This window comes from Sebastes umbrosus, chromosome 6 (assembly GCF_015220745.1).
Source record: "Sebastes umbrosus isolate fSebUmb1 chromosome 6, fSebUmb1.pri, whole genome shotgun sequence".
NCBI lineage: Eukaryota > Metazoa > Chordata > Actinopteri > Perciformes > Sebastidae > Sebastes > Sebastes umbrosus.
This window is the reverse complement of record NC_051274.1, coordinates 33,088,884-33,114,787: the sequence shown is the minus strand read 5'-3', so window position 1 is coordinate 33,114,787 and position 25,904 is coordinate 33,088,884. Positions and strand designations below refer to the sequence as shown.

The window sequence follows — 25,904 nt, the reverse complement described above, 5'->3', positions numbered from 1 at the left end:
TTAGCGCAGTAAAAATGGGTCAATGACATTTTAATAAACACTGAAACAGATTTTAACTGTTGAACTGCCATACACAGATTATTTATAACACACAAAACGCCGATGCCAATTCTTTTTTTTTCTCCTCATCACTTATTTACAATATACTGAAGATATGTACATACTGTGTCTCCTGAAGGACAAATAACAAAATACTTTCTCTCCATTTGCTGTTTTTTCTCTTTTCAGTCTGTGTTTTTCAAACGGCAAACGTAGGAGTAACATACCGTTATTTACAAGGACAACAACACACAAACATACAAGATATATATATATATATATATATGCTGGTCACTGTAATACAGCATTAAATGGCAATAATAAAGAGTATTTTTCTTTTTTTTTTTCTTTTTTTGTTTACAATGAGACCTTGTTTAGACCATTCGAACAATCACTGAGATCTTCCAAACGAAAGAGCACTTTAAGGTCCCATATTTCACTTTGTACCCACGTAATACAAACAAATTACTGGTTTCTTATGTGTATTTTTTGAGCTGTATGCTAAAAGGAAATCAGAGAGGACTATACACACTTGTACACACGGACAAAATTAAACATCACAGTTAGAAAAGTTGAGCATTGAAACTTTTGTTTAGTCTTTGCTCCCTTTGCTGATCCTTTTTTTTTTTTTTTTCTAAAATGTCTTTTTGAAATAAAGAAAGATAACGTTCACGTTTTTCTTTTATTTCTCTCATTCGCTAAGTTTGGTGTTGTGCAAAAAATCTGCTCGCCGTCTCCTAAACGAGGCATCTTGAAATCACGGTTGACCTTCTTTCTCTTTATAATTGATATGCGCTTTCCCAAAAATGATTAAACCTTGAATTTGATCTCAGAAAACGATGTATTGTTGTTGCCAAGCGTCTCATTTTAATTTGAATTAGTGGCTGCTGTTTGAGCTACTGAAAAGCTTATTCCACAGTATCTTCTATCAGTTAGCTTATAAGCTGAAGATTTGAAACGTTTTTGACCTCAGTCACCAGGAGGCTCGCCGTCCGCCAACAGGAAGTGAACACTGACATCACCGAACAACACGCAGTAACCTCACGCACAGAGATGTAAATGGCTTCTGACGTGGTATATGAATGTTAACACCCTGAGAACATGGCACCATGGACCGTTCCACACACACATTTAAAAATGATAAAATAAAAAGTTCAGGTGTCCGACGTGACGGAACAAAGAGAAAAGGAAGAACAGATTGTGATGCAAAAGGAAGCTGTGACGGTGCCCGTTTTAACCAGCAGGTGGCGCTTCACTCCTTCACGACTGATTCAAGTTGAACAGGTTCATTTACTTCCTTCTTCATAAATCCTCCTTCTAACTGTGGTTTGAAAAGAGCCACAGCCACACAGAAGCCCAGTATCGGAGTGGACAAAAGGAGGAGGAAAAGGATGTGTTGAATGTGTGTGAAGGACGATTCTCTGCAGGGAGTGTGGAGAACACAAGGTTTTTCTATTCATTTCACAGGCGCTGAAAACTTTGCAGACGTGGGACACAAGTTGTAGCAGGAAAACACAAAAGAGATTTAAGAAAACAAAAATAATTCACAGACGATTCGACAACACTTTGGCGACTTGCAGTAACCCTGTTGGCACAACATGAGACAACTCAGAGAGCTTCAGACGTCGTTTTTGCTTCGGACGACGTGCGTTTAAATCTCGGCTTGGTCCAATCCCGTGTTAAGTCTCATTTCTTTTCTTTTTTTTTTAATGATTGTCTTTCATCCACTTGTATCGGGGGGGAAAAAAGGCCAGCAAGATCAGAAAAATGACTTCTGTTGGATTGTCTTCTGTTTTTTTTTTCCACACAGGTGAAAGGAGGTCGGCTAGTTCCATACCTCACCTGTCATCCCAGGTCTCTCTCTCTCTCTCTCTCTCTCTCTCTTCATCCCTCTGTTCCACCAACGGCTCAGTTTTAGACGATGGAGTCCCAGTCAAAGTCGTCCTGGATGTCGTCTGCAGCGAGCATGCGTCTCACCTGGAAGTGTCCCAGAGGCATCCGGTGCTGTTGCTGCTGCTGCTGGCTCAGCTGGCTGAGATGACCTGAACATGGAGGAGGAGAGAAGAAGCCGTAAAGGGATAGTTCGGGTGTTTTGAAGTGGGGTTGTATGAGGTACTTTTATTATGAATACATTAGTCAGTGTATTAATCTGAACATTAGATAACATCAGGTTAAAAAATCTTGTTTCATTTTGTTGACATATAAGAGTCATAGGTTTTTACAGAGGGGATTTTAGATATCTCTTTTTATCACTCCTTAAATCAGAAAATACTGTCATAAAAATAGCATTTTCTCCATGTTTTTCGAAGTAAAATCTTATATAAATCGGGACATGAATGAACAAACCTCTCTGTAAAAACCTTCAGAATATATATAGGAAAGAAACTGGTGAATTTAGGAGAAATTTACAGATGCAAATAGACAAAGCGTAGTAAAATAAACACCTAATGTGTATTTTGGATGTTTTCTTTCCACTAATATGAAAGAAGATATGTTATGAAATAGCCCAAAATCTCAAAATTGACCAATGCATGAAAAACAATGTTCTTCCCTGTAGTGTCTCACCTTTAGTGTGTGGCGTAGTTATGTGTGTTGCATTATGCATGCCGTAAGTATCTATCTTCAGTTATTAAAGTTGGTTGTGTGATATTGAATCATGGTTTCTTACTTCATGGTGTCACCATATTACTAATATTAAGTAAGGGATAATGTACAGCTAGCCGGTCATTGTTGTGAAAGAAACCCAGACTGAAGGGGTTTCTTTCACAACAATGATCCGCTAGCTGTACGTTATTACGCTTATTACACGGCTACTTACTGAAGAAATCAATAATTTGACACAAAAACGTTCCTCCAGAGTCCGACATCAGTACTGCGCCCATAGCAACGGTCTGTTATACATAGCAACGGTCTGCTATACATAGCAACGGTCTGCTATACATAGCAACGGTCTGTTATAGATAGCATCGGTCTGTTACACATAGCAACGGTCTGTTATAGATAGCAACGGTCTGCTATAGATAGCAACGGTCTGTTACACATAGCAACGGTCTGTTATAGATAGCAACGGTCTGCTATAGATAGCAACGGTCTGTTACACATAGCAACGGTCTGTTATAGATAGCAACGGTCTGTTATACATAGCAACGGTCTGCTATAGATAGCAACGGTCTGTTATACATAGCAAAGGTCTGCTATACATAGCAACGGTTTGTTATACATAGCAACGGTCTGTTATACATAGCAACGGTCTGCTATACATAGCAACGGTATGTTATACACAGCAACGGTCTGTTATACATAGCAACGGTCTGTTATACATAGCAACGGTCTGTTATACATAGCAAAGGTCTGCTATACATAGCAACGGTTTGTTATGCATAGCAACGGTCTGCTATACATAGCAACGGTATGTTATACATAGCAACGGTCTGTTATACATAGCAATTGTCTGTTATACATAGCAACGGTCTGTTGTACATAGCAATCGGTCTGTTGTACATAGCAACGGTCTGTTATACATAGCAACGGTCTGTTATACATAGCAACGGTCTGCTTTAGATAGGAACGGTCTGCTACACATAGCAACAGTCTGCTATACATAGCAACGGTCTGTTATACATAGCAACGGTCTGCTATACATAGCAACGGTCTGCTATACATAGCAACGGTCTGTTATAGATAGCATCGGTCTGTTACACATAGCAACGGTCTGTTATAGATAGCAACGGTCTGTTACACATAGCAACGGTCTGTTATAGATAGCAACGGTCTGCTATAGATAGCAATGGTCTGTTACACATAGCAACGGTCTGTTATAGATAGCAACAGTCTGTTATACATAGCAACGGTCTGCTATAGATAGCAATGGTCTGTTATACATAGCAAAGGTCTGCTATACATAGCAACGGTTTGTTATACATAGCAACGGTCTGTTATACATAGCAACGGTCTGCTATAGATAGCAACGGTCTGTTATAGATAGCAACGGTCTGTTACACATAGCAACGGTCTGTTATAGATAGCAACGGTCTGTTATACATAGCAACGGTCTGCTATAGATAGCAACGGTTTGTTATACATAGCAACGGTCTGTTACACATAGCAACGGTCTGTTATAGATAGCAACAGTCTGTTATACATAGCAACGGTCTGCTATAGATAGCAATGGTCTGTTATACATAGCAAAGGTCTGCTATACATAGCAACGGTTTGTTATACATAGCAACGGTTTGTTATACATAGCAACGGTCTGTTATACATAGCAACGGTCTGCTATACATAGCAACGGTCTGTTATACATAGCAACGGTCTGTTATACATAGCAAAGGTCTGCTATACATAGCAACGGTTTGTTATACATAGCAACGGTCTGTTATACATAGCAACGGTCTGCTATACATAGCAACGGTATGTTATACATAGCAACGGTCTGTTATACATAGCAATTGTCTGTTATACATAGCAATTGGTCTGTTGTACATAGCAACGGTCTGTTATACATAGCAACGGTCTGCTATACATAGCAACGGTCTGCTATACATAGCAACGGTCTGTTATAAAGAAATAACAGACCGTAGAACGCTGTGATTGACCAACCAGAATCGAGTATTCAATAAAGCCGTGAAATGAATACTGATATTGTACCGTCTACTGGCAGAAACACACACACTTGCATACACACATATACTGTTCATTTCCCCCTGCTGCTCCTGACCTGTTAAGAGTGCGATGGAGTCACCTGTCATGGTGGGAGCCGTGTTGCTCATGGGAGGCATGTGGGGGTATCCTGGTGGGCCCATCAGAGAGGAGATGCTCTGTCTCGAGTCGATGTACATGTTCCCTGTGGGGAGAACAGACAAAAAGTGCAATGACTAACTGTCAGATTAGTATCCCGACTTTCACACATGCCTGTGTGTCTTTGCGGAGCTGCCATCGTGTGCACACACACAGTTTTACTGCCATATTATGCTAAGCTTGAGAAATCCTGCTGGATTTCAGCTGCTGGTGGAATATCTCGTCGTCTTCACATCTTTGCTCTGGTTGCCGTGAAGCTGACAACATCCGTAATTCCCTTGTAAATCTATAATGGGCAAACAATGGCACAGCGAGGAGAGAGACTGTAATTCAGCTCCCGTCTCAGCAGGGAAGTGCAGAAATGTCGCAGAGCAAGACTCTGAATATCTCCTGTCAAAAGGTGGAAGGTAAACAGGACCTGTTTTTAAAAATACCGTTCTTAAAGGGCGGGTCCATCTGAGGTCTGCCCGTGACGTAGGTCACCAAAGTAAGCTGATCGCAGTTGTTGACAGGATTTTTTAGAAATGGGGTTATATATACACCGATCAGCCATAACATTAGGACAGCATGGACACCCTGACTGGTCTGCGGCTCAGGTCCGCAGCCCCATACGCAACAAACTGCTCATCACTGTGTGTTTTGACACCTTTCTATCGGAACCAGTATTAACTTTACATCAGTTTGAGCTCCAGTAGCTCTTCTATTGGATCAGACAACACGGGCCAGCCTTCGCTACCCACGTGCATCAATGAGTCTCGGGTCTGACCCTGTCTCCGGTTCACTGGTTTTCTTTCCTTGGACCACTTTTGGTACGTAGGTCCTGACCACTGCAGACCGGGAACATCCCACAAGAGCTGCAGTTCTGGAGATGCTCTGACCCGGTCGTCTAGCCAGCACTATCTGGCCCTCGTCAAAGTCGCTCACATCCTTACGCTGGCACATTTTTTCTGCTTCCAACACAAAGTTCAAAATGTTCACTTGCTGTCTAATATATCCCCCCCAACTGCCAGGTGCCATGGTAACGAGATAATCCATGTTATTCACTTCACCTGTCAGTGGTCTTAATGTTATGGTGATCAGTGTATACTTCATGTTCTGAGAGTTAAAATGACAACTTTTGTGAATGGAGTCTGGTGGCTTTGAAGAGAGCGATATAACGGCTTCAGTTCCCCGAGGTAAAGGGCTGTCTGATGGCGAGGTAAAGTCGCTGAACATTTTCACCTCGCCATGAGACAGTCCTTTCCGACAAACTGACGCCGTTATATCGCGGCCTTCAAAGCCACCAGACCAGATTCCATTCACAAATTTTCATTTTACCTTGCAGAACGGGGGGGCTGCTGGTCTACCGCTGCATCGATCGGTCAGTTAGTTTGTGTTATTGTGTGACTTTTGGATCCTAAATAACGTGGCGTCCACAGCAGCAGTACATCGCTTAGTTTCCGTGCCGGTTCTCCTGTCTGCTTCTCCAAACTGGGAGCGTGCCAACAGCCATCTAAGTTACTGTATGTAACGTTAATACACCGACTATAAGGATGTGTATATATACTGTACATGGAGCAGCGTCATCATGCAGAAACCTACGTCAGGACAAATGGGAAACGTTTTCAGAAGGGCGTGAAGGGAAAATAGCATTGATGATAAAAGATACAAAATTTGAATGTACGGATTTGAAAACACAATTAACACCGCTGTGAAGCTACAGAATGATATAAAAACCTTAAAAATATTATTAATAATAATAATAATAATAATAATAATACAAATAATAATAATAATAATAATAATAATAATGGACCCGCCCTTTAAGTACAATTTCAAGATAATGGTAGTAAGTATTTGAATTTTAGAAGATTCCACAGAGAGAAATATTGTTTTTCTTTACTCTATTTCATTTATCTGACAGACGGAGTAACAAGTGAGATAAACTCATAAATGATATCTTTAGTATATTGTATATTTTGTAGTAAAACACGGCTCTGTATACTGACCCGTGCTGATGTGTTGGTTGTGTTGGTTGTGTTGCCCGTGCTGATTGTGCTGGCTGGCCTTCGGGTGCATCGCCCCGTGTGGCTGAGCCGGGTGCTGCGGCGCTCCCGCTGGCGTCGGGTGTTGTTGGGCCTGAGGTTGCGGGTGGGCGGCGCCCTGCGGGGGGATGACCCCCGTGGCCGCGAAGAACTGGTTAATGGAGGAACACAGGTCGGCCATCTGGGCGGCGTCCAGCGACCAGTTGTTGAGCTCGGCCTGCCGCATGCTCTCCTTCAGACCTGGCAGACACAACAAGGACCTGTGTGAACTAACCGAAGCAGCTGTGAACTAAAAACAAAAAACCCGGTCCTCTCTCCAGGTTGCATGGTGGAGAGGAGGTCGTGTTGCTTTGGCTCTATCTGTTTGGCGTTGAGAGAAGGTTGTGTTGCTCTGGCTCTATACTGTATGTTTGGCGACGCCTGGAAGCTGCTTGACATCTCTTGGGTCCATCTTCTCATATATGTTGTATTTTCATCACGTTTTTACTCTGTACACACGACATCCTGTAAGAGGGATCCCTCCTCTGTTGCTCTTCCTGAGGGTTCTAACATTTCTTTCTTTTTTCCCTGTTAAAAGGTTTTTTTTTAGGGGAGTTTAAACAAATGATATGGACCATAAATCATTGTGAATTCACATCCAAGATAAAATCTCCACTATGATTTTACTATTGTTTCACAGACCATCACTCTCCTGACAACGAGCCTGAATCTATACCAAAGACACGCCTTCTGGAAGCTTCTATTCACAACCTGCCGTCTGATATTCCCCCAAAAATACAATTGTGTTTGGCGGCGACAGAGACGAGAGGCTCGGCCCCCTGCTCTTTGAAGGCGAGCCAGAGACGGTGGAGAAGAGAGGTCAAGTGGAGAAAGACAGAGAGAGAGAGAGAGAGAGAGAGAGCGGCAGCCGGGCCTGTGTGCTGTAAGACCAGCCGTCGTCATCCATCGTGTGTGGATGTTGCCGGCTTTGTGCGCTGACCGTGATAAGAGGCTGTTACTGAGCCGGGGCCTAATTGGATTATTCACATCATACAATTGGGAGGGAGGGAAGGAGGGAGGGAGGGAGGCAGTGTGTGTGAGAGAAAGAGAGAGAAAAACAGGGAGGGTAACCTCTCAGATGCAGGATAATGACTTTTATTAGGCCAGTGCTATTACAACACTGGATGTTATAATATTGTGCCTCAAGGGCGAGTGTATATGAAAGCTGCTGAGAGGAATCATAATGGTTTAATCAAAGTAACTGATCGGCATAATAAGCATTTTATCAATGCTCGCTGCGTCGAAGCCGGCTGCAGGAGACGGCTTTATCAATGCTCATTTCAGATGCTGTTCACACTGATGACTCTAGTGTGTGTGTGTGTGTGTGTGTGTGCGTGCGTGCGTGCGTGCGTGCGTGCGTGCGTGCGTGCGTACAGGATGTGTGTGTTACCTTGAAATGGGGAGAGGTCTACGTCAGCCCAGTTGTAGCTGGTAGCGATGCGGCAGCTCTCCTTCAGCCAGTCCAGGTTGGGGTACCAGTCTGATGACATGCCTGGGAGACAGCAAACACACACATTTAAAAAATGTTGATAAAAAAAATGACCAGATAAAAGATAAAACGAAATAAATTAGGGCTGAAAATAATTGGATTTGTTTTGTCTAACAGTCCAAATTCAAAGATATTCAATTTACAATAGGGCTGCCTGCAACTAACGATTATTTTCCTTGTTGATTAATCTGTCGATTACTTTCTCGATTAATCGATTAGTTGTTTGGTCTATGTGAGGGGTAATGATGTACAGCGAGCCGGTCACTGTTATGAAATTAACCCCCAAAGGGTGATGCGCCGTACCCAACACATATGAGGGGGTTTATTTCACAACAATGACCCGCTAGCTGTACATTATCACGCTTATTACACGGCTACTTACTGAAGAAATCACTAATTTGACACAAAAACGGTCCGCCAGAGTCTGACATCAGAACTGCGCCCATAGCAACGGTCTGTTATACATAGCAACGGTCTGTTATACATAGCAACGGCCTGTTATACATAGCAACGGTCTGCTCTAAAGAAATAACATCGTGATTAACCAATAAAATGTCAGAAAATGGTGAAAAACGTAGATCAGTGTTTCCCAAAGCTCAAGATGACGTCCTCAAATGTCTTGTTTTATCCACAACTCAAAGATATTCAGTTTACTGTCATAGAGGAGGAAAGAAACCAGAAAATATTCACATTTAAGAAGCTGGAATCAGAATTTAGACTTTTTTTTCTTAAAAAATTATCAGTTTTCTAAATAGTTGGCGATTAATTTAATAGCTGACAACTTTTTCAATTAATTGTTGCAGCTCTAACGTGTCATTTGACATCCATTTAAAAATGTTGTCAAATGGCCGGATAAAAGATAAAGTGAACTAAATTAGGGCTGAAACTCATAATTATAGTCATTATCAATTAAGCTGTGGATTATTTTAATTTATTTATTGCTTAATCGTTTAGACACTTTCCCAGAGCCCGATACATTAATGCAAATTAGTTTTAACGCCACTAAGATCTTTAACGCAACTTGCAATTTTTAGGTTGTAGTGGGCTCAGTTTTTAAAGAGTGAAGATACTGGTATCATGTGAAACTAGAAAAAACCTGATGAATCCATCGGTACCAACCATGTCATACTAGCTTGTCGCCAAGGAGGTTAAACCTGCGCTAAATTTTGGCGAGGAAAAATTGTCATGGCCATTTTCAAAGGGGTCCCTTGAACTCTGACCTCCAGATGTGTGAATGTAAATGGGTTCTATGGGTACCCACGAGTCTCCCCTTTACAGACATGCCCACTTTATGATAATCACATGCAGTTTGGGGCAAGTCATAGTCAAGTCAGCACACTGACACACTGACAGCTGTTGTTGCCTGTTGGGCTGCAGTTTGCCATGTTATGATTTGAGCATATTGTTTTATGCTAAATGCAGTACCTGTGAGGGTTTCTGGACAATATCTGTCATTGTTTAGTGTTGTTAATTGATTTACAATAATAAATATATACATACATTTGCATAAAGCAGCATATTTGTCCACTCTCATGTTGATAAGAGGATTAAATACTTGACAAATCTCCCTTTAAGATGACAAAGAAGACATTTTGAAAAGATAAATAATGTGTGATATATTATAATCAATTGACAGCCCTAGTTTCAACACGAAAATAAATACTAGCTGAATCTGATCAGTGTGAAATAATCTGACGGAGGTGAACTGATCCAGACTAAAAAGTGAAATTTGTCTCAGTACAGTTCTGCAGTAGTCCACAAGGTGGCGTAACTCCACATAGAAATATTCCAGCCACAGCTCTGCTCTTTGGAAAAAAAAGAAAAAGGAAGATGCTTTTCACCGCCACAAACTAAACAACAATACATTGTGATGGATCAAAGACAGAGGGATTGTTTTCATTCATCCTCTGCTTGGTTGAGGGGAATACTAACCTAGATAAATAATGTCTGAAGAGTCGTTTTTTTTTGGCCTGAGAGCTGCTGTTGCAGAGACACAAAGGAAAAAAAACTAAGACTGGGAATATGAGCAGGAAAAGCCTCAGTGAAGCTTTGGAGATGCCTGTCTGTATCAGCCCTGCCTCATAATATCCAATGCTCTGGGACCTTACAGAGGAGAGAATATAATATAAAAGCAATGAGTCTGTGCAGAGACGAGCCCATTCGGATGTTTTAGGTGAATTGTATTTACACCGATGTGGCTTTGGGAGTCGGGAGAAGTAGAATCATTGTTTGGTGCTGAATATATAGGAGACAGGAAACTATACAGTACAGCTTTCACACAAAGGTTTGCAGCAGAGAAGAGAAAAAGCTGCGTCGACAGTGTTGATGTTGGATTTTGTTTCTGTTAAACTGCCAGTGACGGTAACTTTGGAGCCATTTTGGCACCGGTTTGCGGACCCTTCTAAAGTTCTTTCCCCAACTGGGAGATTTTATAGCCACCAGAAGTTCCCCATATGTCTGACATTAACGGTTTCCCCACTCGGCTGCATGTATTAATACTCTGCTGCAACATGATGTGACTAACGATGGCGACCGAAGGCTCATGGGTGGCGTAAATTTCTCATTAATAATGTTGAAATATTTGAAATTGATGGCTGTAACAATATCCTAGAGAGCGTTATTAAATAACTCTGGGCCTCCCATGTTGCTAAAGAAAACTCTATGTGTTGAATGTCAGCCGATTAGACTGGCTAATAAATATGCTGTTTTATGCAAATGTATTATTGGAAATCAATTAACAACACAAAACAATGACAGATATTGTCCAGAAACCCTCACAGGTACTGCATTTAGCATAAAACAATATGCTCACATCATAACATGGCAAACTGCAGCCCAACAGACAACAACAGCTGTCAGTGTGTCAGTGTGCTGACTTGACTATGACTTGCCCCAAACTGCATGTGATTATCATAAAGTGGGCATGTCTGTAAAGGGGAGACTCGTGGGTACCCATAGAACCCATTTACATTCACATATCTGGAGGTCAGAGGTCAAGGGACAGTTTGTCCTCGCCAAAATCTTGCGCAAGTTTGGAGCGTTATTTATCCTCCTTCATGACAAGCTAGTATGACATAGTACCGATGGATTCATCAGGTTGTTTTATATGATACCAGTAACTTCACTCTAGCTTTAAAACTGAGCTCACCACAACCTCCGGAACTTCGATTGCGTTAATGCGTGAAAGAAATTAGTGCCGTTAAAACAAATTTGCGTTAAAGCATCAGTAGGCGAGATTGGAGCAAATATGATTAAAATAAGTTATTTTTATAAAACGGTCGCTATATCGTGACAGTAGTACATGAAACAGATAACCTGAAAAAAATCATGTGTCTCTGTGTCCTCCGGTGCTCCTAACGGCATCTGCAAGATTTCACAGACCGGAGGAAAACAAGCAGTAAGAGCTGATCTGAGGTCTGCTGTCCAGCTGCCGTCTATGAGAGCCGGCTGTCAATCACTCTGACATCCGACCAAACGGTCAAACTAGGCAGCGCTGATCAAATATGAATCAATATTCTGTTACGTTAATGCCTATTTCTCTCCTCAGATGTTCTCAGAATCATCTTGTAGTGTGCTGTTTAGCTGTAAAATGAGAAATCTGGTCACATGACCGAAGCACAGCCAATAGGAACGCTCTCTCTCTGAAATGACCTGTGATTGGTCAAAGTCTCCCATCACGGGCTAGATTTTCTAAAGCCTGAAAGCAGAGCCATGAGGAGGAGCAGAAGTCTAGTTTTCTCTCAGAACACTTGAATAACAATATAATGAAAGGTTATTATGGGATTTTTGTCCAATGATGCCAAAACATTGTTGCCTACTGAAGTTTTAACTAAGTGCTTTTGTTGCCTAAACCTGAAGAAGTTGATTTGTTTGTAATGAAAACGTTTCATGCAGTTTTAAAACGTGTTGCTTTTAAGTTTCGCTTTCATTTTACATCCTAGTAGGTGTAGTATGCCCCTGATGATCCACATCTATGGAGCTTATAGTGACTAATATTATTAATATCTATTTACTATTTAACGTCCTGATAACAGTCGAAACAGGTGCGAATATTTATGTGAATTTAGTGTCTTCCAGATTATTGTGATTGCTTAAGTTTTTCTTCTGAGTGTCTTTCTTGATATGGTGTACTACCAGTAGGTGTCCCACACACACATAGACACCGTATAACTGGAAGCTCCGTTCTCACCTGTTGTCGGGCAGGTTTGTCCGGTGTGACTCTGGTGGGAGAGAGACGGGTGCTGCTGGGAATGAGCGGGGTGCTGTTGGTGCTGGCCGTGCGCCTGGTGCTGGCTGTGGGTGGAGTGAGGGGAGAGGTGCTGCTGAGGGTGGTGGGGGTGGTGTGACGCCTGACCGTGGTTGTGTTGGTGGTGGTGGCCGCCGACGCCGCCGACGCCGCCGACGCCGTTTCCTGCACCGGGAGAGTGCTGATAAGAGCAGGCGGTCCGGGCCTGCTGGCTGGAATCACCGGGCATACCCATCAAACCTGGCGGGAAAAAAAGCAGAAAAAGACTAAACATCACAGGTGAGGACAACGAGTTGTCAAAGGACATAGTGAAGAAGGGAAAGTGATCTCTAGAGAAGTATTTTTGACCTTCAGGCACTATATATGGTTATATATAACTCTACATTTAAGATAATCACTGGCTGTAAATTACATCTTTTTCTTTATGAAACTTCAGTTCGCGTTTCAGTTTCAATTCTAGTCAAATTACTATAATTTGGGAATCTTCTAAAGTGGTTTCCAAAAATAAGAAACCCTAAACACGGTAAAGATTTCAGTCCAATCTCTCCCTCTGACACACACACACCTTGACGTCCTTATCAACGTGTGCTGCGGATTTTATTTTTTTTGACGAGCAGACGGCAGATAATTCTTGTCAACAGCTGTTTTTTGAATGCACAGGTTCCTTTACTTTTCATCGTGGATACTGACAGCTGCAGAAACTGTAACGTAGGCGGTGACCTTTCGGGCCGTCGTACAACGACAATAAGAAAAAAAAAAGTAATGTAAGTTGAGTTAGATGTAAATTATTCTCACAAGTATGTTATTATAGTGTTCAACAATCAATTAAAGGTTGGATATAGACGAGATGAGCATCAAGTGTGGCCAGCAGAGAGAACACCTTCATCCATAAGTACATTGATTCTCTTTTCTTCTTCTGCTAAGCGTGTAGGAGAACTACGGTGGCCGATGCAAAAACTCTCTCTAGAGCCAGTGTTTGGTTTGTCTGTTCTGAGCTACTGTAGAAACATGGAGGCCTCTCTATTTAGATATAAATGTCTCATTTTAAGGTAAAAAAAACACCAATAGATCCCCCTAAACATTACACACCGTTCCTTTAAGATCTCTACAAAGATCAGCGAAGTGAAAAAGCATACCGAGTCTCTCTGTTGTTACCTGCTTGAAAAAGATCTTTCATTCCGAGTGTTTTATTCCCACTGCCATGTGTCGGCTCAATGCTTTCTGAAAAATGCGTCATAGCCATTGTTTGATCTGTTTATTTATTTGCGATTTACTGGAGGTCTATCCACAGTTTTTAACTATCTTAGTTGTGTTTTTCCTTCCTAATATATTGTATCGTATGGCTGTTAAAGTTGTCAACAGTGGGCTACCTCCGGGTCTTAAACCTGCATTCTTTCTACCAGCCAGCAGGGGGCGACTCCTCTGGCTGCTAAAAGAAGTCTGGTTGTATAGTAAACATGAGTTTATGGTCTCAATCTCTAGTTTCAAGTCTTCTTCAATACAGCATGATGTTCATTTAGTACATTATGGTCCCATTTAGAGTCAAATAGACCATAAAGCAGAGGATGCTTTAGGGCGGGGCTACCTTGTGATTGACAGGTCGCTACTCCGCGTCTGGGTGTTGTCCGTGTTTTTTCATCTTACAACTTTAACCCTTTCACAGTGTGTTTCCGTTCATGAATGTTAATTATAACATTTTGGACGCTTAAAAATGTCTTATTCAGCGTTTGTTTGTGCTTAGCTCCACCCTCTCGTGTCACCTCTGGTTGCAACAAACCAACACGGCGACAGTCTACGGTTGTCACGTCTTACAGGAACAGATAAAGTTGTTTTGGATTGTATTTAATAACACCCTCATTTAAGTATCTCTGATTTTAATGTGACAAAAGGAGAGCAGACTATTGTTAAAGCTGGATTGTAAAATGAGTTGTTGTTTTTATGCATGTTGATTTCAAGCCCTATTTTATTAATTGAATGTACATCTTGTCTCTATTGTTTGACCTGTACTTTACCTTATGAGGATGAAGATCTGTCAGGAAATGATTGCGATGCCACCTGAGTCACAGTTACAGTTTGCTGTGCGGTCTCGGACTAACTGTGGTTTCTTCAAAGGAGACGATGAGCTCCGCCGTCTGGATGACTCACTGTGACTCAAATTCTCGAACACAATGACTGCTGACACCGTTTCCTGCTAAAGCCTCACACTTAAGGGACCCTTTCAAGGATCCGCTAAATCCTATTTTCTTCTTCTCTTTCTTTTCTAGGTGTCTGTGTCGTACCTTAACTCGTATTCTCATTGTCTTATCTTCTCTGATACGAGTGCACCCCTGACCACAAATTGAATACAGGCAGCGGCTGCGGAGCTCAACGGAGCGCGTCAATCTCCTCGGTTACAGAAACGTATAACGTGGATGTGTGCGTGGAGAAGAAAGCGGGAGCGGGAAGGTGATGGGAGGATGTTGGGAGGATGGTGGGGGGGTCGAAGTGGAAGGAGGCCCGGTGACCTGAAAGCTTCAGGAAGCAATTAGCAAGATGCTTCACAAACTTTAGAACCAATCTAATTAGCTGCTATCAAAGCTGCAGAACCCTTTTGCCCTGCTCGACTGCAGATGTGTTTGTGCGTGTTTTTTTCCTCCTTCTGTTGAATTCTTCCTCTTAATTGCCTTTACTCATTTGACTGAGCGAGCCGTAAAATGCAGATATGCGGAACAACAGATTGTTTGTTTATTAAAACACAATAGAGTAGGAGTAGCGTGTGATGGAGGTTAATACTGGAATGCTTTTTTACAGCTATGAAAGCAATGTTAAATTCTTACCATTTCATTAGGAGCTTAAGCTTGACAGTTAATTATGTGCATGAAGCCTGACATGGAGGTTTACAAGTTGTTGTTTTTTTTCTGCAAACACACGTGTCAATTAAGATGTTGCACAGGCACACATGAACACTTAATCCACGTACAAAAAAACGAGGGTCGACACCCACCTTGCTGTGAAAAGGACTGCTCAAAGACGCACTTGTAAAGACTGCGGAAAGAAGCGCTGAGGTCCTCGAAGTCGGAGAAACAGAGCTGCTTGTCCCGCGACTCCGGGACGGGCAGACCGTACTGGGGCTGTGGGGGAGGAGGGGGAGGCGGCGGCGGCTGGGCCGGCTGCTGGAGGCTCAGGGACTGGGACGAAGGCTCTGAGTGGCTACTCACCTTCAAGACAAGACAGAGGAGAGAGAGAGAACAGACACACAGACTGTGAGAGGTACAAGAAGACAGGCAAAAAAAAGTCTAAATTCTCTGATTCCAGCTTCTTAAATGTGAATATTTTCTGGTTTCTTTCCTCCTCTATGACAATGAACTGAATATTTTTGAGTTGCGGACAAAACAAGACATTTGAGGAGGTCATCTTGGACTTTGGGAAACACTAATCACCATTTTCTGACATTTTATAGACCAAACAACTAATCGATTAGTTGAGATAATAATCAACAGATTAATCGACAATGATAATAATCGTTAGTTGCAACTTAGTTTCATCAGTTAAGGGGAGAGTAATACCCATTTTAGTTTAGCGAAGTGGCTCTGCTCAAGTGATGCTTCGAAACTAGGGTTGTCAAAGTTAACGCCATAATAATGCGTTAACGCAAATTTATTTTAATGCCACTCAATTTTTTTAACGCATTAATGCAACTTGTGATTTTTTAGGTTGTAGCGGACTCAGTTTTAAAGCTTAAGTGAAGATACTGGCATCATATGAAACTAGAAAATCTAAAGAATCTAAATAACGCTCCAAACTTGCGCTAAATTTTGGCGAGGAAAAACTGTCATGTCCATTTTCAAAGGGGTCCCTTGACCTCTGACCTCCAGATCAGTAAATGTAAATGGGTTCTATGGGTACCCACGAGTCTCCCCTTTACAGACATGCCCACTTTATGATAATCACATGCAGTTTGGGGCAAGTCATAGTCAAGTCAGCACACTGACACACTGACAGCTGTTGTTGCCTGTTGGGCTGCAGTTTGCCATGTTATGATTTGAGCATATTGTTTTATGCTAAATGCAGTACCTGTGAGGGTTTCTGGACAATATCTGTCATTGTTTTGTGTTGTTAATTGATTTACAATAATAAATATATACATACATTTGCATAAAGCAGCATATTTGCCCACTCCCATGTTGATAAGAGGATTAAATACCCTTTAAGATCACGATTAACTATGGACAATCATGTGATTGATCGCAATTCCATATTTGAATGGACTGACCGCCCTATTTGAAACAAATCAAAACAAGCTTGATACAGACTGTCCCTGAGAGTCGGAGATACACAACATTTAATATATTAAATACTTGATAAACACCTAAATGCTAATACAGGAGGAGGCTGTGGAGGTGGAAGGAGTTAAGTTGCTGAAGGCAGGTAGCAGAGCGGCAGCTCGGTATGCAGATTTAATGAGCGGTAAATGTTCAGAGAGAGGACAAGGACGTACACAATAGGATTGGATGGTATATATGGAAATGCATCATAAATAGATAAAAAGTAACATTCAATAATTATCACATTTAGTTTCAAGAAATATAATTTACTTTCCAGTTTTCAAATTCAATTTTCACATTAGTTCTTTCTAAAAAAAAAAAAAATCTTTTTTTTTTAATTCACTATGATGATCAAACCAAATTCAATTTCACGCAATTAAAAAGGAAATCTTTGCTAGCGCTCATTTCTTTTCATATGAACACACACAAAAAAAAATAAAAATCCACTGCTTCAATTTTCCATCTCATATTGTGAATGCAGCCTGTCTTCCTCTACCCTCAATCATCTCATCCCAGCTGTCATCTTCCTCACCATCCACCCAGCAAACACAAGCAATTTGCTGTGATCAGTGTGCCTCCGCAAATATAAGCCAACATAGCATGACACATCCTCCACGCATCTACCTCCACCCAGTAATGGCTGCCTCTCCGGCAACTTTCTTGGTGTCTTTGAGACCAGTGATGCCACCAGTAATCACCGTCTGTTGGGGGGTGGGATGGGGGGGGTATCACCTGTGCCAGGTAATGAGGCAGAACTAACCCGGGTCCCTCCGGACCAGACCGCAGATGAGGTCTGAAGCGATGGAGGAGGAGGAGGGCGAGGAGGCGGAGGGGTGGAGGAGGAAAACAAAAGATGGCCTCTAGAAATGAGAGGTTAACGAGATGAGATTGCGCTGACCTTTGCTAATGCAGGTGGGAGGTGAGTGGGGGGGAAGTGATTGATGGTAAAAAGGTGAGCAGCTGTTACAAGGGAAAAATAATGAAGTGTTGGGATTTTTTTAGCGCTCCTGTAATTTCGGACCAAATGTTTTTGAGTCAAGGTTGGCCTTTAAAAATTGTGTTATATTTGGTTTAAAGGGACAAACACTTTGACGAACATGTCAAATGCACTACAAGTGGATCAAAAGTCTCCATAATTAGATCAAACGGAGCTTTAATGGCCACAACGGGAAATCCAAGCAGCAGCAGCAGCGGCCGCAGCGGCAACAGCAGCAGCGGCAGCAGCAGCATCAGCATCAGCATCAGCAGCAGCATCAGCATCAGCAGCAGCAGCAGCAGCAGCAGCAGCAGCATCATGCAGCAGCAGCAGCAGCAGCAGCATGCAGCAGCAGCAGCAGCAGCAGCATCAGCAGCAGCAGCAGCATCATGCAGCAGCAGCATCAGCAGCAGCAGCAGGGAGTAATATGTAATAAAATAGATTAAATAAAAGGATATTAAGGCTGTCAATCCATTAAAATAGTTAATCGCAAATACATTTTTTATGTGTTCAAAATGTACCTTAAAGGGAGATTTTGTCAAGTATCTAATACTCAAATATGCTGTTTTATGCAAAGGCCAAAAAGTAATAACCGTGATATGACCTCTAAATTTGAAATGTCACAACTCAAAAAACTCAAGAATTCATATGATAATTCCACACAGGATAAAGTGATGAAGTGATGACATTTTGGACAAACATGGATGTAAACTGCACGTTGACTGGTTGGCGGAGGCGTCCAGCCGCGAGGCGGTAACTCTAGCTGCTGCAGAGAGATGCATGTTTTCCATTTAGAGAATTTATTTGGGCTCCCGAATCAAAATCAAATTGCCAACGCCCATAAAGATTTTTGTATTCATCATCTCTTCTTTTCAGAGGTGTGTGGAAATGCAATAGAAAGTGCAGATTGATTAAAAAACTCCGTTGTTGAATGTTGCATTCATATGCACTGATTATTTAGCTCGTGAATTGAATTTTTGTTTTGCAGCCGACTATCAATACTGTTTGCAGCCCCCTTTTCACCCCTCAAGGTCGACCAGCGCTAATAAATTCTAAACCTGTGGGAAACGCTGGTATGCTTTCATAGAAGTGCACAAACAGAACAGCAGGAAACATCCGAGTCATCCCTTTGTGTTGACGGTTCACCTTTATCGTCTCTGATGCATATAAATGACGCCTGACCGCTCCGGTATTAACGCATTTGAGACACAAATTGTATACAATTAAAAGTAGATTAATTCTGTTAGCCTGCAATTAAACACTTAGATTGTCCTGTCTCTGTGCCATATACTGCACGCACACGCACACGCACACGCACACACAGAGAGAGAGTGAGGCTTATTTAAATCAAGGCCGTCCCATGTCGTCTACTGTTATGGTGCCTGAGGTCTTGGCCGGTGTAAAGTGTACCCCAGACTTGGCAGACCACTGAGACAGATCCGGCCAGATTTCACACTGGCTGTTTAAATGATTCCTCATCCTTTATAAGACGAGGTCCTTTCGGCGATTTGAATCGATTAGTCTCAACCAGCGTGTGTGTGAGATGATAATAAGTTTCCTTCTTATGAAGGAGGGGATGACTGGAGATTAGCCGACCCTTCTGTCAGGAGCTAAACTGTCCCACGATGAGCAACGTATTTAACGTACGTAACGTATTTAATGGAAACAACAAACAGTTTCTCACCAGCTGATCAGATGCAGAAAAACATGGCCGGAGCAGAAGTTCAGAGTTCAACATACCGGGGGGGGGGTATCTTCTCGTTATCTGGCTAAACTAACCCTAACAAGCGCGGTTCTACGACGGTGGTTATCAACTCGGTAAGTCGACCCAGGGTTTCTCAATCTGGATACGAGCGCGCTCATATAAAAGGGGCGGGGTTTGTTGCATGTGACCAATCACAGACATGTCTACTGTCAGCAGAGCAAATGAAGAGCAAACTATGATATTAGACAAATATGCAGAAGTTATGGTGACCATGACCATGACCATGACCATGACCAGGTCATACTAGCTTTTCGGGAAGAAGGCTAAATAACGCTCCAAAGTTGGGCTAAATTTTAACTGTCATATTCATTTTCAAAGGGGTCCCTTGACCTCTGACCTCCAGATCAGTGAATGTAAATGGGTTCTATGGGTACCCACGAGTCTCCCCTTTACAGACATGCCCACTTTATGATAATCACATGCAGTTTGGGGGCAAGTCATAGGCTGTACCCGAAACCGCATACTATACTAGTAGTACGTACTGATTTGGCCAAAATGTAGCATGTAGTATGCAGTAAGCGAACAAAAGCAAAATCTCCAGTATGCCAAAAATACCCGGATGTCGTACTGATTCGGAAAAAAATCTCCAGTATGTATCGGACCAGTCTGCCTCGCCTACAGTATCCCACAATGCAAAGCGCTGGAACGGTCACTTTCGGTCATTTTTGTGATGTAAAGTAGTGGAGGTTTGCTATTGTCCGTGGTGTTTAGTGCTAGACATGAACGCGCGCTCACTCCACACTGCAGAAGAGTTAGTAGCTCTGAGAATATCTAGTGAATGCACAGTGGACGTTTGTGCAGAAATAACTGCTGCAGCTCCTCCAGACCAACAGAGGTTTCCCGTGTCTTGTGAAGTGACAGAGCTCATCAACGAGTTACGTTATCGTCTCGTTACCGACCGGGTGCCGGTGTCTCCCTGCTCTCTCCGGCTGCGGGCGGAGAGAGCAAGGAGACACGCAGCAGAGCCCCGCTGCTTCAGCCTGCGCTGAGGCAGGAAAGCCAACACTAAGATCAGATCTAAATCATGTTCATGGAGAGACCTTCGTCTGGTCAGCTAACATTACTGCCAAGCAGCTGAAATATAGAGTGATATTGTGGTTTTAGCTGAAGTGTGTCGCCTCACTGTTTTGAGCGATGCTCATTCAGGTATATTTAGAGCGAGCAAGCGCGAGCACGACGCTGACTTTCGTTGATTTCACGGCCACAGGTGTCGCTGTTAACAAGCATTTCTGAAAGTTACAAATAGTCCCTTTAAATGATTCCCAATAATAAATATACACATACATTTGCATAAAACAGAATATTAGTCCACTCCCATGTTGATAAGAGTATTAAATACTTGACAAATCTCCCTTTAAGGCACATATTGAACAGATAATTTGCGAATAATCAAGATGAAACATTTGAATCGATTGACAGTCCTTTTTGTTTTGAAGCAGTGTGCTGTAGATCCAGCGTACATGTCGTTAGCTGGTTACCACCTCCTCAGACTGCTAAGGGTGCAGCAGACACCTTCTGTACCGACCGAGAGTGTCTGGACCGCTGACTGAATCATCCAGTTTATGTCAGAATCAATGAACACAGAAGCATATAATAAATGTTTTTTAGTTTGAATGCTTGCCGTTAACATCAGCCAATTCGAGGTAATTTTATAAAAAGAAGAAAAGTGTGAGAAAGCTGCTGAACAGTAGCAGCGTCAGGTCAGCTGCTGTCCTTGTGCACAGAGAGACATACTGTAAGAAAAGAGAAACTCTCCTGCAGCAATCATTAGACTGTCACCTGAAGTAAAGAAGAAAGGTCTTACCGGTGTGTAGCTGTGTACGTTGCTGCCGCTGCTGACGGCGGTGTTCAGGTTGTTAAGGTTGACGGACGCCAAACTCTGCTCTGACAGACTGTTGCTCAGGCTGCCCAGACTCCCAGGACTCTCGCTGCCTTCGGCCTCGGGGTTGTACAGTGCTACCTACACACACACACAGACACACAGACACACACCAGATCCATGTTAATGTGACAATAAAAGGTAATTACACAGCACCAAAAATGTTGCAATGCACCGTATAAACTCCTTCAAAAGGCAGCGATTCATGGGTTTGTTGTTTTGCAGACTCATTTCCAGCCTAAAGTGAACACTGTCCACCTCGAGAAGTTATCCATGCACCATTAACTTATGAGACAACTCGTGAGGAAATATGGAAATTAAAGTGCCGGCATATGCAAATTGGCCCTGCTGCTGCTGCATAACAGCACAGAACCTCTAAACTAATGATGATCTTTCTCCCTCCAACGTGGTGATTTTGATTAAACGGCGTGACCCAGAAACCACCGGGTGTAGCTCCAGAGTTGAGAGTTTGGCACAGATGAAGCTTCAGAGGAAAGTCTACTGTATAGTGTCTCGTGGAGACGGATCACACAAAGCTTTTAAAGAGAAATGCCTGAGGATTATGTTGAATCATGTTTCTCTTGTTTTGTTTGACTGTCAGTACTTGTGAAGCAGAGCGCCGGCATTACCTCCAGGCTACGTTTAATTGTATAGACAAATGTGAAATTATAGCCTTCGGGGTGAGACAACAGTAAAGGCTCTCCGGGGCGGCGCTCCGGGGCGGCGCTCTACCCTGTAGAGCATCTTGCAGCGAAAAAAAAAAAGAAATGTTTTCAAAAGTCAGTTTCTTTAAGTATTAAAACCTGAACGTTTTTCTGTTTTGGTGTATTTGGTGAACCTATAATTTTCCTTGTTGTGTTACTGTAGTAACAGGAAAATAATTATGTGGTTGACGAGAACATTTGAAGTTTATATCTATGCATTAGAAAAGAAAAAGGAAAAACTTTTAATGACCAAACGCCTCATGATGTCTCTAGAAAGGTTTTTTTAGACACAGCAGAGCTTCAATTACTCAGAATTTAAAGTAAAAACATTACAATATCTGAATGTAATGATGATTATAACGATCTACCTCAAGCAACAATATTTCCTGTTATCCTAAGCTCCCAGTGTCATATTATAGGAACGTCTTTCTCAGAAGAACAGGCGCTCTCCAATGCAAACAGATTATTAGTGAGCAATTGTGTTTTTGAAGCGGCTCTGCTGTGCCTGCAGGACGCCACCTGTCTGGATGTGGGTGGATATCACTGACGTTGGCGTCAGCATCATTACCATCAGGGTCTTCCTCTTCCTGCTCTGAATCATTTTTTTTTCACTGAGATGAGTCAAGTTTTTAGTCTTCCCTTGAGTAAAACAGAATTAGTGCAAACTGACACTCATAAGGTAAATTAACAGGTTTTTTTGTTGCCTGTGTGATGCACCGATCTGTCCGGGGAAACAATAATCGCTTGATGCAGATTTTCCTTGGCTGTTAATGATGCTCATCTTTTGCTTTCACATTTTTAAGACTCTTTAAGTGTGTGGATCTAATAAAGAGAAACTTGGACAGAGTTGCTCATTAAAGGCAGGGTTGACAATGTTCTCCAGTAGACACTATTTGTTATATTGGTTGAAATGGTCTTTACACCCCGACAGCGATCCATTACTGATGAGCTCTGAAAAAGGACCGAAGAAGAGCCGTCATCTATAGCTGCTGTAATCCTGTAAAAACGTCTTCCAATCACTGCCTCGAGGTCCGCTTGGAAAGAACCAATCAGATGCCTCCCTGCCTCCCTGCTCGTACTCTACCCTTGGCGAGCACCAGCCTGAACTCAAAGCGCGTCGCCGTCGCACGTTTACTGGAGAATGGAAGAGAAAACTCCCTCGAGGGGGGGTTTAGACGGAGCTCCTGAGGCGATGCTACTTTTAAATTTTGCCAGCTTTCTAACATCGTCGACCGTATCTTTAAGTCACGAAGTAGGTCTTGTTATTCAGCGCGGTGGAGAAATATGACCATTGGTTCACCATTTCCAGTGATTTCCGGTTCACCAGTCCCTGCGTAGGAAAGATAAATCACTAAAGTTATTAGTTTGTTGTCACAGTTGATCATATTTTCAGGGAAGTAGTGATAATTTAGCCACTCATATATTCATAAGGGCTCGGTACAGATGCTAATATTAGCTACCTGGCTAATTAATAATTCTTAAAAGTTTATAGATGACCGTGAGTCTGAGTCAAGTCTTTCATTAATGTCCAACAACACAGCGTCTGCGTGCTCCTTTAGTTGTGATGAATTTGTGGAGTGTTTGAGCCACGACTGATTAACTAACTACCATTAAGTATGAGATGCTGATAATGTTCTCTGATCCACTAATATCACACCATGGACTGAACTTTAAACAGTTGATAAAGAAGCTGAGAAAGATGCTACTCAGTGGCCGTTTAAGTCTCATGAATATTCATTTCTTAATGATGTGTAATGATGAATTTTTAACAAATGAATTACTCAAGAAGATGGAGTCATTTGTACTCGCAGCTGAGAAGAAGAATGTGTGGAAGTTTGTTAATTAAAGGGCTACGTCGCAGATTTCCTGTGTCATCACGGTGTGGGCAGTGTGTGGCTGAGAATCAGCAACGTTTCCCTTTTTATACCAACTGGTAGTCCACTGAACGCTGCAGCAGAAGGAGCCTCTGTTTTTCTCTTTCACCATCAGTGGCTGTTTTTACAGGTCCTCACTTTCACACACAACCTTATGCAATCACACACACACACTAACACACACACAAGCGCACGCACGCGCGCGCGCGCACGCACGCACGCACACACACACACACACACACACACACACACACACACACACACACACACACACACACACACACACACACACACACACACACACACACACACACACACACACACACACACACACACACACACACAGACTTAAAAAGCTGAACTGGGTGTGACGTCTGTATGAGGGTCAGAGATCAAGCGGCAACTGGGACCTCCGACGGCTGTCTGGTCTGCCACACACACACACACACACAGACAGAATGATGATGTGTGGTCCGTGACCTCTCCGTCTGACCCCGACCAAAGAGAAAATTTGTCCCGCAGGCAGCAGCAGCAGCAGCTCACATCGCTCTCGACTGTTTGGTCTGGACGTGACGTTAAGGTCTAGACTTGACAGCTTATTCCAGTTTTCCATTCTGCTCTTTTCACACATCTTGACTCATACTTCTATGAAACACTTTTATCACAGTTTTTTTTAATGATTTTATCAACACCATTATATAGCTAAGTATTCACTTACTGCAATTTTTAATTTCCAATTAATTATCATTTATCCACTGAAAACGGTAATCACCTGCTGGTCCCTGTTGCTGCTGTTTGTTTACTTCAAGGTTTATCAGACAACATAGGAAAATATCTCGTTGGGTTATGGGAACTTGTTTTTAGGTATTTCTCATTAATTTTGACATTTAATTGATTTAACATTAATCTCAAAAGTCATACATAGATAATAGATTGATATAATCAGTAGGGCTTATTTTCATCGTTGATTAATCTGTTGATTGATCGTCTCGATTTATCGATTAGTTGTTTGGTTTATGAAATGCCAGAAAACGGTGGAAAAAACCCAAAACAACGTCCTCAAATGTCTCGTTTTGTCCACAACTCAAAGATATTCAGTTTACTGTCATAGAGGAGTAAAGAAACCAGAACATTTTAACATTTAAGAAGCTGGAATCAGAGAATCTTTACTTTTTCTTTCTTAAAAAAATTACTTAAACCAATAATCGATTATCAAAATAGTTGGTGATTAATTTCATAGTTGACAACTAATCGATTAATAGATAAATAATTGCAGCTATAATAATCAGAAGATAATCTAAATAGAACTAGCGGCATTGAAGGATGCTATCTGAATCAGACGCTGGTGAAGAAACCAAACTTTCATAACAGAGTCGCCGGAGTCGTACCTTGTTGGTTACAGCATTGATGGCCAGAGTGGGGGACGCCCCTCCCGACATGATGCAGTCCATCCTCAGAGACTCGGACTCCAGGCTGTAAGGAGTCGATGCCTGAAAGCAGAGGACGGAGGACGGAGACGCCTAATGATATGCTTTCAGTGGATCACACAGAGAACATTTTGACATGTCAAAGTAGAAAAGCACAGAAACAAAGTATAGTAGAGTACGCAGTATTTTCTTTCAGTAAGTTCTTTATACTCATAAGGAGCCAGTTTTTTTCTTGCGTATTAATTAATATGCAGAAGTATTTCAAATCAGCTCTCCACTGATTGGAAATATGCAGAGTTGAGTGTCAGTAAAACTGCGGAAGGAAATGAAACGTGATGAAC

At 42.2% G+C, this 25,904-nt stretch overlaps 1 protein-coding gene across 4 annotated transcripts in view; it reads right to left on the bottom strand.

The window, feature by feature from the left end:
* LOC119490229 (forkhead box protein J3-like) overlaps nt 1–25,904 on the bottom strand; it is a 78,897-nt gene continuing 52,993 nt past the window's right edge. For 2 of the 4 annotated variants that reach the window (XM_037773485.1, XM_037773488.1), the window contains 8 exons: nt 25,525–25,626; nt 21,484–21,639; nt 15,618–15,831; nt 12,578–12,874; nt 8,290–8,391; nt 6,825–7,100; nt 4,757–4,882; nt 1–2,081 (listed from right to left, as the gene is read on the bottom strand). In XM_037773485.1, the coding sequence (XP_037629413.1) occupies nt 1,954–2,081; nt 4,757–4,882; nt 6,825–7,100; nt 8,290–8,391; nt 12,578–12,874; nt 15,618–15,831; nt 21,484–21,639; nt 25,525–25,626 (1,401 nt within the window). In that variant the 3' untranslated portion in view covers nt 1–1,953. The remainder of the gene's footprint in view (nt 2,082–4,756; nt 4,883–6,824; nt 7,101–8,289; nt 8,392–12,577; nt 12,875–15,617; nt 15,832–21,483; nt 21,640–25,524; nt 25,627–25,904) is intronic. The other 2 variants (XM_037773486.1, XM_037773489.1) reach the window with 1 other exon arrangement.